The 14,999-nt window shown below is 37.6% G+C and overlaps 1 protein-coding gene across 1 annotated transcript in view; it reads left to right on the top strand.

Moving 5' to 3' along the window:
* The window catches only part of adgrv1 (adhesion G protein-coupled receptor V1), a 112,954-nt gene extending 103,635 nt beyond the window's left edge, over positions 1-9,319 (top strand). The window contains 3 exon segments of the mRNA XM_030142528.1: positions 2,914-3,099; positions 5,625-5,802; positions 8,855-9,319. Coding sequence (XP_029998388.1) covers positions 2,914-3,099; positions 5,625-5,802; positions 8,855-8,973 — 483 coding nt within the window. The 3' untranslated portion in view covers positions 8,974-9,319.
* Positions 9,320-14,999: the final 5,680 nt, after the last annotated feature.

Here is a 14,999-nt window from a genome sequence, read left to right as displayed (position 1 = left end):
TAGAAAGAGATGGGTAAGGTAGGTACATCCAGGTACTTCTGGAGAACTCATGTAAATATTATGTCATTCAGTCCAAGAAAAGAAGGACAAGAGTTTTCGGAGTAGTTGAAGATGACATTAGGAAATGTCAGTATAATGCCTATAGCACAAATAGTAAATGTCAATATTATTGATCATAAAAAACTTCACATTTATATCTATCATTTTTTTTCTACCTTCACCATCTCCCTATATTCTCATTCCCTTATGTCTCTTTTATTTTCTGTATTATCCTAGCATGATTCATCCTTTGCTTTCCTCTCCTGTGCTTTCCATTTCTGAAGATGTGGCCTCTTGAGTGATCATGGAACACTTATATAACAGGCCTACGGTTGTAAAATCTGTTCCTGTGGCTGCACAGCCTGCTAATGATCTGTACTAATCACCTGCAGTGCTGTGGTGATGGATCTGTGGTCAATAATGGCAATGTACTGCACACACCCAGACATAAACACACACCTGTATGCTTTTAGATCACACAAAGGAAGGCTCATGTCCTTCATAAACCTTATCTGAACGTGCAAACAAAACGCCCTATGAATACATGTAATTACACAACACTGAATCCAGCTCATAATGCTGCAACATTTTATTTTGAAATTAAAAAGTGGTATATATTTTCTCTTTCCAGTTTTTAGTTTACATGCAGTACACATAGATGCACCACACTCAGCGACAACTACCATGACTCCATCCTTCAGCTAATAATCTGTGAGGTGTTCCATGTGTCTTATCTGTTTACAGGGCTTTTTAAACCTTACAAGCTGGATGTGCCTGGTTTATAGTGCACCCATAAACAGTTTCCAGTTATGCCTTGTGTTGACTTTGATTTGATGTTGGTTAGAACCATGAGTACTCTTTATAATCCCTCATCCTGTGTCAATATTCCTCGGGTACATGGGTAATGATGATCACTTCAGTACGTGTTTTGTGAGACACAAAGCAGAGACCTGTGGTTTGTTAACATGTAGCTTTACTACAATATGGAGGAGCTTATTTCTTTGTCGTATTGATGTTAATTTCACTTGTGTTTTATGTTTCGGTTCATTCCATCTTTGTCTGCGGCTGCCGTCATCACCAGTGATGGGTGTTGTGAAATATTGGACAGTCCTGTGGTATGTGACACTCTGGTGTTTTGGGGTAATTCACAGGCCAGTGCTGTTGACCAAGAGGATTCGGTAATGACGAAGATGTTGAGGAAGCAGAAATACCACTGTGCTAATGATGTCATGATCCGTAGATGAAGTAAATGTCATTAATCATGATGTAACAGCTGTTGGTGACAGGAATGAGCAAAATGACATTAATTAGTGCAGTACTTTTTAATGATACATGAGCTTAGTCTAGTTTAATTGTATCTACAGTAAAGTGCAAACGTCTATGGTTTTGTTGTTTTTACATGGTTGACATGAGCATGCAGATTTGTTTCAGATTCTGCTTTCTTTAGATTAAGGAAGAAAATACAGGAAATATTTGCACAGCCTTGAAAGACACAAAAAACGTTTAGAATTTAGTGTGAATAAGCCACACAAATTAGAAACATCTGACATGTGTTGAATGAAACCTGGTATAAAACAAATGCAATGAATCTCATATTGTCTGAACAAAAGGGTTAAACACATTTTAAGTGCAAAGGGAGGTCCCACTAAAAACTACCACTTTGGTTCATAGAAGCTGCTTTTTTCCTGAAACTTTTGGTTTTAATACTTCACATATATCTTGATTATGTCTTAACCCATAAAGACCCAGAGCTACTTTTGTGGCAGTTCTCAAATTAATTTTTCTCTGTATTGACCCTTTCTTAAATGATTTACCACCATTTATTATACTGTTATCCTCTGTATTTTGCACTTGTCTCAGTGAAAATCATGCATTTTCCAATATTTAATTCACTGATCATGTTAGACGTTCATTGAAACTCAGATTAAAGTTGAGGGTTATTATTTCAGAAACAGACAAAACTGAAGGAAAACGGACTTTTTCAGCAAAGATATCAAGAATTCAACATACACCAAGTGTCTTTATCCACTGTCATTTGTGAAACTCCACGGGTTTTACTGGTGAATCAATGTTGTAGAAGATGACAGTGTTTCCACGTTCACTACAGAGCCTCTGAACGTCTGAATGGGTCATATCTGATGACCATGAAAAGATGACAAACTGCATTTTACACCGGTTATTTGCATGTATTGATTGAATCAGTGGATCAACAGTTATTAAACAGTTTAGATCAATAGATGGTTTTGGTTTTGGTGGTTTTGGTGGCTGTTTGGGTCTTTATGGGTTAATACAGACTGACAAATATGTAGTCACGGAAAAAATTATTAGACCATCAAAAGTCATCAGAAACAATGGTTATGCAATCAAGTACTAACTCCTGTGTGTATCATGTGACTAAAACAGACAGAAAAGAAAACATGGCAAGGCAGATTTATTTGTATAGCACAATTCATACACAGGGCAATTCACAGTGCTCTACAAAAATGGAAAAGAGACAGATTAAAAATACACAATTACAATTAAAACATAATCAATAAAACATAAACAAACAAAAACATGGAATGCCTAAAAGCACTGTTTTTGTCAGCACAATGCCATAGCTATTGATGTAAGAACTGAAGTGATTTTGAGCTCTTAAATTAAACTCTTATGAGTTTTTTTGTTGTTATCGTTATATTTGTCCAAACAAACAAGGGTGGTCTAATAATTTTTTCCATAACTGCATGTGTGGTCATTATAACTTTACTAAGAAAACAAACCCAATGTTGGAATAAGCTCCATCTCTGAAACCACCACAAGATAAGATGAAAAAAACAACTGTGGAAAATGTACAAAATTATATCTCATTGCTGTTTTTTCCCTCTTTCTCTGCAGGGCTTGTATGTGTTCGTAGTCTACTTTATCATGCACAACCAGGTGTGCTGGCCGACTAAAGCCAGTTACACAGTTGAGATGAGTGGCCCCGACAGTCCGGACTCTACCTACCCAGGCGGAGGACCTGCCACCGTAGGGGGCGATATCAGTAAATCAACTCAGAACCTCATCAGCGCCATGGAGGAGGTACAGTCAGAGGCATTAACACTCACAGTCATCACTTTGTCATGTATCAGACATGGACACATTCAGAGGGAGGCATATATTCTCTGGACTCTCATACATGTCTTACACGAAGGGAAGATTATATTTTTTGCTTTTCCATAAGGCTGCACGATATTGGAAAAAACTGATATTGCGATTTTTTTTAACCCTGCGATATATATTGCAATATGAAAAAAATCCCGAGGAGGATATAATAGCTGTGTGGTGCCGACGTAAATGGTCAAACACATTAGTTGTGTTACCTCTCATTGTGGCAACAGGTGGAAGGCACTGTCGACACAGAACACATGTTTCAGTATCATCCTTCTTGTAACTGAAATAATTCCAGATAACTGATGTTGCTTTTCTTTTTGGATCAAAGCCTTCGTGTTCGGGGATTTTTCTCCTGTTCGTTGCTCATTTTTCAACGCTGTTACCAGCGACTCACTCCATGTGCAAGGGCGTGGTCTGCTTCGGCAAACTGATTAAGAATGATCGTGATTGGTGGATGGCTGTGTACAGTGTGTGTCAGGTACCCAGGTGGAAATTAGATGAGAACACGTTGAGTTCATTTGCCTCCTACATTGCAGGACCTGTGATGTGACTTGTGCACACGTACATTGCGATGACGATGCTCAAACAATATATTGTGCAGCTCTACTTTTCCATCACATTCCACTGTAGAATTTTTTACTCAAATATGGTGATCCAGCAACTAGTCCTGGCTTCCTGCTTCAACTTAAAATTTCTGGCTCTCAGCAATTTAGTGTGGAAACACTGGCCAAACAAAGGTGTTTTTTACAACCTTCCAAAACACAATGCTGACCAAATAAAATGAAAATTAGCCTCAGGTTGTGAAAGAACAGATTTACACGGTATTTCTTTCCTACTCTTTTGCTTTGCCTTTCCTTAACTTCTCATTCAACCTCCCCTCCCCCCATCCATCTTTTTTCCCATGGTTGTGTTTGCTCATTCCTGGTCCTCCTTACACATTTCTCACGTCAGCTAAGCGTGATTACACAGGGAACCTTCACTCACTCACCTCCCAGTCTGTCTGCTTCACACTGATTCTCATTATGTAACATCAGTGTAAAACTGTGTAAAATGGTCAGCACTCATATCCACCGCTTACGCCCACATCAGCATAACTTCTAGTGACCTTTCTTCTCAAGCTTCTGTCAATCTAGCACATTGCATGCAAGAGCACACTAAAAACATGCAGTGTAAACACACATCAAATACTTTAGACACACACAGATCACACACACACACACTAGTTCTGGAGTGACTCTTTCTCATCTGTAACTTTGTCCCTGGAGAATACCCTATAAGGACGGAGCTGGTGAGGGGGAGAAAAAGACAGAGGAAAAAAGGGGGCAGGTTTAACTTCATTACTCCTGGGAACTCCAGCCTCACTCTTTCTTTCTCAGTGTCTCTCCACACAGAGGAATCCAGTAATCTTGTTTTATTCATGAGAGCACAGTCCTGCCTTTCAGAGATTTGACTTTTTCCCAATAAAAAAAAAAAAAAAAAAAGAGGTCAGGCACAGAGAGAGCCCACTGAGAAGAGCACCGCGAGTGTCAGATGAAAAGAAACCAGACTCACAGGAACGTACCGTATAATTTCTGTTGAATCATTTATTGAAAGGTTAAAATCATCCATTCACTCCCTCCTTTCAAAGTGTATGTGACAGATCTGAAGCGGCTGCTGGAGCTTAATTCACCTCCCCAGGACGCTCCGTACCTGTCACAGCCCAAGCCTCATGAGCTTACACAACACACAGACACGCATGCATACACATTTTTGCGTGTACACGAACAGATGAGGCATTCATTATGAATGAACACAGTCGAAAACAAGCAGACAGGATGGATTATACCGGTTCTTCTGGAAAAAAAAATATAACTGCACAGAAATTCAGTTATAAGAAAAAGTCTAACAGTTCATATTTTTGTGTCACCCTCCACCGTTGTGGCCTTTTTTTGTCCCTGCTCTCTCTTGCTGAATCAATGCATAAACCAAATTACCATTCTGTCTCCAAACAGCATCTGTCGTCTGTCTGACAATGCTATCAGGATAATTTTCATCACTTTAGGCTGATTTAGTGTGAAACCCTAAACCCACTGACCTCGCCCTTACCCCATGAACCTGCTGTGACCCTCTGGTTTGGCCTTAAACCTTTGGGGTGCTCTGACAACATGCACTTTGCTTGACCCTAACTCATCACAGAGCTGATTGCATGGCCGACAGACTTTATGACACTTTATGAATTAAAAGTGCAACATTTTGTTTTTGTCATTTTATAATTTTTCTCTGAGAGTTTAACACGTACTGTTATGTGCACTGCAAACATCTACTGCATATAAAAATGTAATGTGATATAATTTAAATGTAATTGCTTTGTACAAGATACCGCATCTCAAAACCACAAGAAAAACCTAAAATTCAAGGTTCAGCCAAGGTTTTTGTCCAACAATAATACATCAGTGCATACATGTGTGTCTCAGGTATCAGCAGACTGGGAGCGTGCGTCGCTGCGGCCCAGCAGTCAGCCGAGCAGTATCTATAAACCCAGCCCTGTGATGGGAACCTACACCACAGAGGGAGGCTTCATCAACACCAACCTGGTCACTGCAGACGAGGAGTCGCAGGAGTTTGACGACCTCATATTTGCCTTAAAGACTGGTGAGGATCGCACTGACATAGTGTGTGTTCAGTGTTTCCTGTGTGGGTTATGTAGTGGTTCAATAACTTTGTTCTCACTGTGTTATAATCTGACTTTTATCTGACTTTCTTAGTGCATGTTCTGTCAGATTTTCTTGATTTTTTTTTTTTTTTATTCCCTTTTGTTTATCTGAGTGGTATCTTTACAATCGATCGAACATTTATGTGGGAACCGTTTATTTTCTGTATTTTTTTAACACTGAAGAACCATTAGAGTAGAACAAAAGGCAGAAAGGCAGCAGCAGAAAATGAATACAACAAATGAATACATCAGTAAAGGTAGAACAATGTACATTTTCAAGCTCCCTTTGGAAAATTGTACTATTACTGAATAACTGTGAAGGAGTTTGAGAGTTTTTATTCAAATGATTATAAACCTAAATCTACATGATTGGCCTCCAGTCCTTTCTTTTTATATGTGTATATAAATATGTACAAAAAATATTTAACAAAATTAATTTGTTTCTCTTAAATAAATAAGCTTTTGCAAGCAGAGAAGCCAAATCGAAAACTTTGCGCAAACTTCAAGCCAAAGCATGAAAACATCTGGTCAGCATTACAGTTTTAATGTAGACTCTGCAAAAAAAAAGTCACCACAATAGCAATGGCCCTTTTTAGGCATAATAAGAAGCATACTACACTACTACACAAGTAACATAAAAGTTTATTAAAGCATAAAATGCCTTTATAGCTTGGCCCAGCACATGTGGTTAAAGGAGCACATCGTAGATACAGTACAAATGTGTGTGTTCTTGTTTAATTATTTTGTCTATAGACAGAGATGTCAATCAGCATCAGCAGTGATTGTTTCTCTGCTGACCTGAAATGTTTGTCTCCACGGAAACCAGCAGCATTTAATAAGATGAGGGCACAAACTGCTCATCAATCTACCGTCATTATCACACACAGACAATCCTTTCTTCATCACTTCAAGTTCCTGAGTGACAGCCCAAACCGGGATCAGGTCTGAACAACAACAGCAGCAGCATCATCACTACATCAGAACATCAAAAAAAAAAAACAAAAAAAAAAAATAGAAAAGGATAAACACAGCCAGCCCTCCGATGAACTGATGACATGTCCAGGGTGTTCCTTCGCCCATAAGTAGCTGGGACAGGCTCCAGCGACCCCCGTGACCCTAGTGAGGATAAAGCAGGTTCAGAAAGTGAATGAATGAATAAACACAGCCAGTCAAAATAGTCCTCAGACAATTGCACGTCCATTCTGTGGGTATTTATTGCCACAGATCAGGTTGTTGATCTCACACAGATGCAGCGGTGAAGCTCCGGTGTTACGGTCCACCAATCCCAGGGGTTCCTGCAGATTGACAGCCAGACATGTGAAAACCTTCATTCTAACCAGCTTTAAGTAGATCCCAGTCAGCTTTCAGTTCACGTCATGGAAAGAGCGAGAGTGTGATCCTCCACATGTTCGTCAAGTGTGGGGGAGATAAGAGATAGTGTGTTTATTCAAGGTAGATGCAACTCCACCTGATGAAAAATAAAATAAATGAGGCTCTGGTTTTAAATTCTTGTAATTGCTTTCAATGGAATAAATCATGGGATGATTTGAGCCCTGACATGAAAATGTGTGTATGAATCCAACTTCAGATCTTTAGAGGTTATTTTTTAGCCTCATGAAGCACTGGAGCCTCTTAGCGTGCATCCCAGAAAAACAAAACTCATCACCAAGGAGATAGTCAAATTAAAAGTCCAGTCCAGCAGGTGTGTGTTCAGCAGACTTAGGGGTGTTAATAAATATGGATTAGCCTGCGAGGATACAGTTACACCAAGCGAACAAGTCAGAGGGATATAACCTCTTACCCTTTCACTGATTGTGTGGTGACAGGGTGAATAAAACTCCAGAGTGTGTGTTTGTACATGTGTGTCACTCTCCATCTCCAGTAAACATGTATCACAGTGACATTAGCTCCGTCCTGCTCTTTTCTTGACCTCCCTCTGCCGTCTGTTGTTTGGCCTCAAATAGCCCCGAGACTGCAGCAAACAAGCCAGGGAATTTATTGTCAGCGAACTCAGCAGTATGAAGTAATCACTCATATTATTCAGGAGAGCAAAGAGGCGAGTTTGCAGGATTTAATTAAGTCAAAGCAGTTGGCTCTTCACAGGTTGGCTCAGGCAGGACTTTCCTTTAAGTATTTTCCAGAAGAGTGGATTAACATATAACACTTTTAGCAAAAACACTGAGCTGAATGAGTGACATTATGCTTCGACAAGACACCAGTGAAGGCCTTCCACTTCCAACCCGGTAACCTGTGACCTTCTATTTGTACTTGCGTGTCACACTGAACTTCTAACCTGGTTTAAGCTCAACCAGTCAGTCAGCGGTCAAGATAAGTTCCTAATTAGAATTGCATAATCAGGCACCACTTGAAGGTCAGTAAGTAGCTGTAATGAGGGTGGTTACAGTCCATTTGGTGGTGAACCATTAACACACACACACTCACATGTAACACACTACTGCACACACTGTGACTGATCATTAACATGAGTTTTACTGTTGGAGTAAAGCACCAAGTTTAAGAGTTTAAAATAGACAGTTATAACATTTTAACTGTGCTGCTCGTTGTTACAGTGTAGAGGTTTTTCTCTACATGTCTTTTTTTTTTTTTTGCGAACAGGCCTGTTGTTTGATTTATCCTTTGACTTATCATGAGTTACTTTCCCTCTTACGTCAGACTGTGTGTGATCCATGTACAACTTGTTACCCCGACTGATCAGATACATTGTCGTGTGCTGCTGCCTGCTCATCAGAGATTATGAAACCCAGTGTGATATTGATTGCATAATTTCATGTTGGCACTAATGTCGTGCTGAAAATGATTAGCTGTGCACATTTGTTGCCCTGAATTGATGAAGCCATGGATATAAAAGCATCTGACTGTATCATATATATGTAAAATTGTAAAACAGACAGTATACGTGTAAACACTGCAGATCAGAGACAAAGAAATAATTTCTGATTAAGATGTATTGGGTTTTTTATTTTATTTTAGGGACTGGCCTTAACGTCAGCGACAACGAGTCCATCCCTGGGAGCCACGATGGAGGAAGCGTAACCAACTCCCAAATCGTGGAACTGAGACGAATCCCGATCGCCGACACACACCTCTAACCTGATCCCACGTCCTTTTTTCCTCATATCACAGAGAAATTACAACACAGTATTTTTATATATTATAAAATGCTTTTGCACTAAAACCCAGTTTTCTGAATAGGACGTTTTCATATAGATGTTTGATATGATTTTTACTGTACATCTGAACCTATACATAAATGTTTTACTAAATTAATTTTTAAATGACCTTGAGGGAGTTGTTTTTTTTATGTATATTTTGTTTTGGGGTCTTTTTTTCTATAGAGACTTAGCAAATGAGGTATCCTGATGTGCCCTCAGCACAACTGCTGCTGGAGATGGAGATTGTGTAACATTGTTAATAAATAATTTACCATGTATTTTACATTTGGCTGCTCTCCATTCATTTATACTCCTCATATTGCTTTGTGAGGGTCAGTCTGACAAGCTGTTAGTTTACTTTTATAGTTATGTAACTGATTTTATATTAATGTCATGGGTCACAACCTGTTGAAGAATAGTTTTTCTGGTTGCTACAGTTTTATTGTAATTTCATAAACTTTTTCTTCACCATGTGAGAGTTAAAATCATGTCTGTACACTCTGTTAATGTCTGAAGAAAAGCATAGCAGCAGAAAACAATGAATAAAAGTCAGAAAAGTCAAATGTAATAATCCAGAACATAGATAAGACACTGAACATCAGTTGAGCTGAACATGATACTTCCGTTCGTGGCCATAAGTTAAAGGCCAGTCTGTGATCTGCTTCAGTAGGTGTAAATGAACGAGTCCATGTTCTCTTTTCAAGTTTGACAGCAGCTTTGAACCTCTTGGTATCTTCACCGTCTACTTGACCCTTGAACTAACCTTTAACCTCTGCTCATCAGCGACTCGACATCTGACTTCTTAGTTACACAAGACCCTGTTACTTTTACTGTTGAAAAAAGCAACAAGAGAAGACATTTTCAGAGGAAACTTCAAAGAAAGTAACACACCAAGATTCAGCCGTGCTTTTGCTCATTATGTCTGCTCTGCCGATGACTTTGTTCCTGTGTTTTCCTGTGGGTCAGGACAACAAAATAGGTCACAGAGCTGTTTTTATCGGTTCGCCGATTCGTTTTCCTAAGCAAAACACAATAAAGAGTATTCTCTGGAAAAATTCACAAACCTCAACAAAGCTTTGTGAAATGTAGAGAAGAAATGAAGCCTCAAACAGTAGAAGTATCGTTAAAAAAAGCATCACGAGAAGAACATTAACTAAAACAAAGCATGAAAAGAACAAAGAAGATGTGAAAAGATCAATATGATGTAAAAGATACAAAAAGATGGTGTTGTGATGGTGGAAGAGTCAGTAAAAGTGTAGCTCGTCTGGTGTAATTTGTGGTGTATTTTGACAGTTTGGAACCTGAGAAGACACCAGATTTCTCTTTTGAGCTGAAAATTTTAGAAACCACTGTTTTATTCTCCCTCCTGCAGGCGAGTTATGCTAAGACTGTTCCATTGTTCTTTTATTCATGAACCAAATCAGAACCAATGTTATTTTTTTACTGTTGCATTTATGGATCTACATACTCTGAGTAGCAGCAGATGATTTCTACATTTTTATTATTTTTATGCCTACCTTTATAACATTACAAAAGACAGAAGAAATTAAGTACAAAAGCTTTGTTTATAAGAAAAAGGGAAGTTAATTTAATTTTCCATTAGAAAAGGAATCTCCTATCTGTCTCTGCAAATACAATTTTAGCTAATATTGAGTCATTATTAATCCAGTAACTGGTTTGAATAATATCCCAGTACAGGAATAAGATTATTTTATTTTTTCAATGGAACCAGCTGTGCAATTTCTCAGTTTAAGAATATTAAGCTTGTCTTAAATAACTCTTAACCCATAAAGACCCAAACATCCACTGGCAACTAACATCTACTGATCTAAACTGTTTAATACCTGTTGATCCACTAATCTTATCAATACATGTAAATAATTGGTGGAAAATACAGTTTGTCATCTTTTCATGGTCATCAGATATGACCCATTTGGATGTTCAGAGGCTCCGTAGTTACCACGGAAACACCGTCAACTTCTACAACATGGATTCACCAGTAAAACCCATAGAGTTGGATCAATGACAGTGGTTGGAGACACTGGGTTTATGTTCAGTTAATGACAAATTAGACTGAAAAAGTCACTTTTTCTTCAGTTTTTCCTGTTTCTGATATAATCATCCTCAACTTTAATCTGAGCTTTTCTGAACACCTACATGATTAGTAAATAAAATATAGGGAAATAGGTGATTTTTACTTAAAAAATGCAAAATCCAGAGCGTAATAATTGAATAAATGGTAATAAATCACTTAAGAAACGTTACATAGAGAGAAAAATTCATTTGGGAACTGACACAAAATTAGCACTGAGTCTTTATGGGTTAATATTTTTATTGCGTCTAATACATGGGAGTGAATATGATTTTGCAGTTTTTATCATCCTTAGTTTTAAGCCCCATTATGGTTTTTCAGTGGCTATAAGGAAACATTAAGATACCTGGCCAAGCAAAATTTACCCCTTTGGCTGATGGCCTGTTTTTGTTTGTTGTTTGTTTTTTTGTCTTGATTTATTTTATTTTTGATTTATATACTGTATATATATATATATATATATATATATATATATATATATATATATATATATATATAAAACAATGTTCTTTCACTGTATTCATGAGGGACAGGAAACCAGCAAATTTATGCATTTGTCTACAACATAAGGAACAGTAGTATTCCCCAGCGCCACTGATCTGAAGGGGAAAAAAACAGCCAAAAACAACATTTTTTTTTTTTTTTATAATTATTATTATTTTTACTTTGTGTGGTCTCTTTTTCCTGTCATATAATTGCATCACTGAGAAATGTACAGTCCTTCCTCTGGGATTTGAAGAAAAACACTGAAATGAGCAAACAAGAGCAGCGATGTCATTACTCCATTTAACAACATAACACTTCACTGTTTATTGGAAGCAGCTTCAGGGATTGTTTTCTCCGACTAATGAGCCTGTAATAGCGTAGACAGAACTTTTGATTGCCATCTAACATTTCCAAAGGGGCCTGTTTTATTGTTTGTCACCTTCTAAGAAAAGCAGTTAAGACACAGGCAGTTAATTTAAATGTGTTATTGCTGCTGTGTCACTACAGACTTGACATTTTTCCATTATGGCGTCCATTTCCTCTGTCATTGTTTTACTGGAAATGCAGAAGCATGAGCAGCGGGTGACACTAGGGTCTTATCTAAATGACAATGAAAAAAGAAATCCTGCAGTGGAAGTCTATCCTTTAATCCAGGGGTAGGCAACCTGTGGCTCCTGGGCCACATGTAGCTCTTGGGCTCTTTTCCAGTGGCTCAATGTGGCTATCCAATCCAACTTTATTACCTCCGCCATATTGTGATCGCTTCGCTTTGTGTGCGTGTGTGCATGTTTGTTTGTTTGTTTTGCAAGATAACTTGAAAAGTTATGGACGGATTTTCATGAAATTTTCAGGAAATGTTGATTCTGGCACAAGGAAGAAATGATTAAATTTCAAGTCCCCTACCGGACCCCTAGGCCCAATAACCACCAAAATTTAATCATTTCTTCCTTGTGCCAGTATCAACATTTCCTGAAAATTTCATGAAAATTCATCCATTACTTTTTGAGTTATCTTGCAAACAAACAAACAAACACACACACACGCACGGGAGGCAGATCTGTCTTGGTGGAGGTCTGCACTCTCCGAGTGCTTTTCTTGTTTGTAAAGCACTTTAAAACACAGTGGACTAAAGTGCTGTACAGAAAAATTAATAAAAATGAAAATAACGGAGTAAAATACAAGAATAGATTAAAATAAATAAAGAAATAAATAAATAAAAATACAGAAGAATAGATAAAACTTGAATAAAAGAATAAAATACAAGAATAGATTAAAAACATATAAAGCTGTACAATTAAAAACAACAACAAATAAGAATAATAAACCAATACCACATAAAACTGTCAAAAACCATAAAGAAATGAATAACACTTTTTTTCTTTACATATTTTGCTATTATTGTTGCTACCATAAATTGATTCTGATGTTATGCAGTTGTAAAAATGTAGACTATACTCCAAATGATTTTTTTTTAAATAGTAGTGGTAGTAGTAGTAGTAGTAGTAGTAGTAGTAGTAGTAGTAGTAATAGTAGATTACTTCTTCATTTTATGACACTGAAGGTATTCATCTGTATTCTTCATTGTAAAGAAAGCCTTCACATACCAGCTGATTTTTGAATGAAAAGAATGACAAATATCACTGTTTTCTTTATTTCTGTAATTTCTTTGTGGTTCTGTAAATGCACTCAAACTGTGATTTATTCTCCACATATCAGAGTTTCTTTAACAGTTACCAATTTGAAGAAAGATATAAGAGTATCTTTTGGCTCGGGACAGTTGTGTTTTTCTATGTCTGTCTTAAAATGGTTCTTCAGATTGTAAAGGTTGCTGACCCATGCTTTAGTCAGACCTGCTGACAGACGTCGCATTTAACTCATAAACACTGGCAATTATTTGTTTATCCAGCAGACAGGGATAGTTATGTAATTAATAAGTTATGCTCATTATCACCACAGTCTTATCTTTGCAGCCTTGCTAGGGTCCAGACTTAGATTAAAAAAGAATGACGGCTGTTAAAGATTATGTAAGATTTTAAAATTATACAGGTTCTTGATTATGAGATGAAGGGGGTCATAACACTGGTCAAGCATTAGATATGAGTGGTCATACTGATCCTCTTTTTATCACACAGTTAACGATGTGTCTTTTACTGATGCCGTTTAGTCTGTGGTCTGTAATAACGACTTGGTGCGTAACCTAATTGGCTCCAGATTTGACTTTTACTGCTTGAGTTTAACATTTAACACACTCAGCAGTACATGTTCTATGTTAACATTGTGAAGCACATGCATATCTGATAGTACTCAGCCTCTGTATCAGGAACATCACCACATTTATGTAAAAGCATGATTTACTACAGTCCAAGGTCTGTGTTTTACGCTGGTGTAGTGTTCTCAGTTGGTAGTGTTCATCTTGGATTTCAGTTTAAAGGCTATAATATTGAATTATCTACTGTAAATAATTAAACCAGTTCCATCTGACTGTAAATATTATCCTTGACAATCCAGAACACTTCATCAGATGGTAAACTCACTCTTAAACTACACAAGACCTTTCGATTATATCCAGTATGCTGAATAATTCCACTGTAATAAATATCCTATTACCAAAACAGTATTACTAAGTTTCATTAAAAATTACTCCACAATACACATAAACTGATCTGGTTGGTAAATGTTGTTATGTAGCATGTGTGCATTTTTTAACGGCAGTAGGTGTATTAATTTCCAAAAATGTGACATGTTTTTAAGTTTTATTTAATTACTTACTTATTTACATATTCCAATAAGACTAAAAAATATTCATTGTAAAAGCAGTGTTTGGCAAATTACTTTTAAAAAGTAATTAGTTGTAGTTACTAGTTACTTTCCAAAAAAGTAATTGAATTAGAAAGGGAATTACTCCTTCATAAATGTAACTAGTTACCAGGGAAAGTAATTATTGCGTTACTTTATTGACAAATCTTCAAATATGTAAAAGAAAACGGATTTTTGAGCGTGTTTCACAGGCCAGTTACAAAGAGTAGAACAGCATAGACGGGTACCCAGTACACCCCCCAGGGGGCGTAGGGACACCATTGGGGGGTGTTTGGAACTAGAATGCTGAGAGGAGGGTGCTGAGACCGAAATGGGGGGTGTTTGTCCAAGTATCAATATCAAGCAGCATGTTATGTCAATGGTGAATTTCATGTCCCCCGCAATAAGATACGTCACGGCACTTATATGTATGAGCTATGTCCCCCGCTCGACAACTTTGTTTTGGAGGGGGGATGGATGCGCCCCCACCACCACCACCACCACCTTGCAAATGTTTTTTCGGTTGTGTGTGTGTGTGGGGGGGCGTTTGATCAAAAAAGGTTGAGAAGCACTGGTATACAGGGTGGGG

Source organism: Sphaeramia orbicularis, chromosome 9 (assembly GCF_902148855.1).
Source record: "Sphaeramia orbicularis chromosome 9, fSphaOr1.1, whole genome shotgun sequence".
NCBI classification, from domain to species: domain Eukaryota; kingdom Metazoa; phylum Chordata; class Actinopteri; order Kurtiformes; family Apogonidae; genus Sphaeramia; species Sphaeramia orbicularis.
Note: the sequence above shows the minus strand (reverse complement) of the source record. Positions and strands in the feature narration are given on the sequence as shown.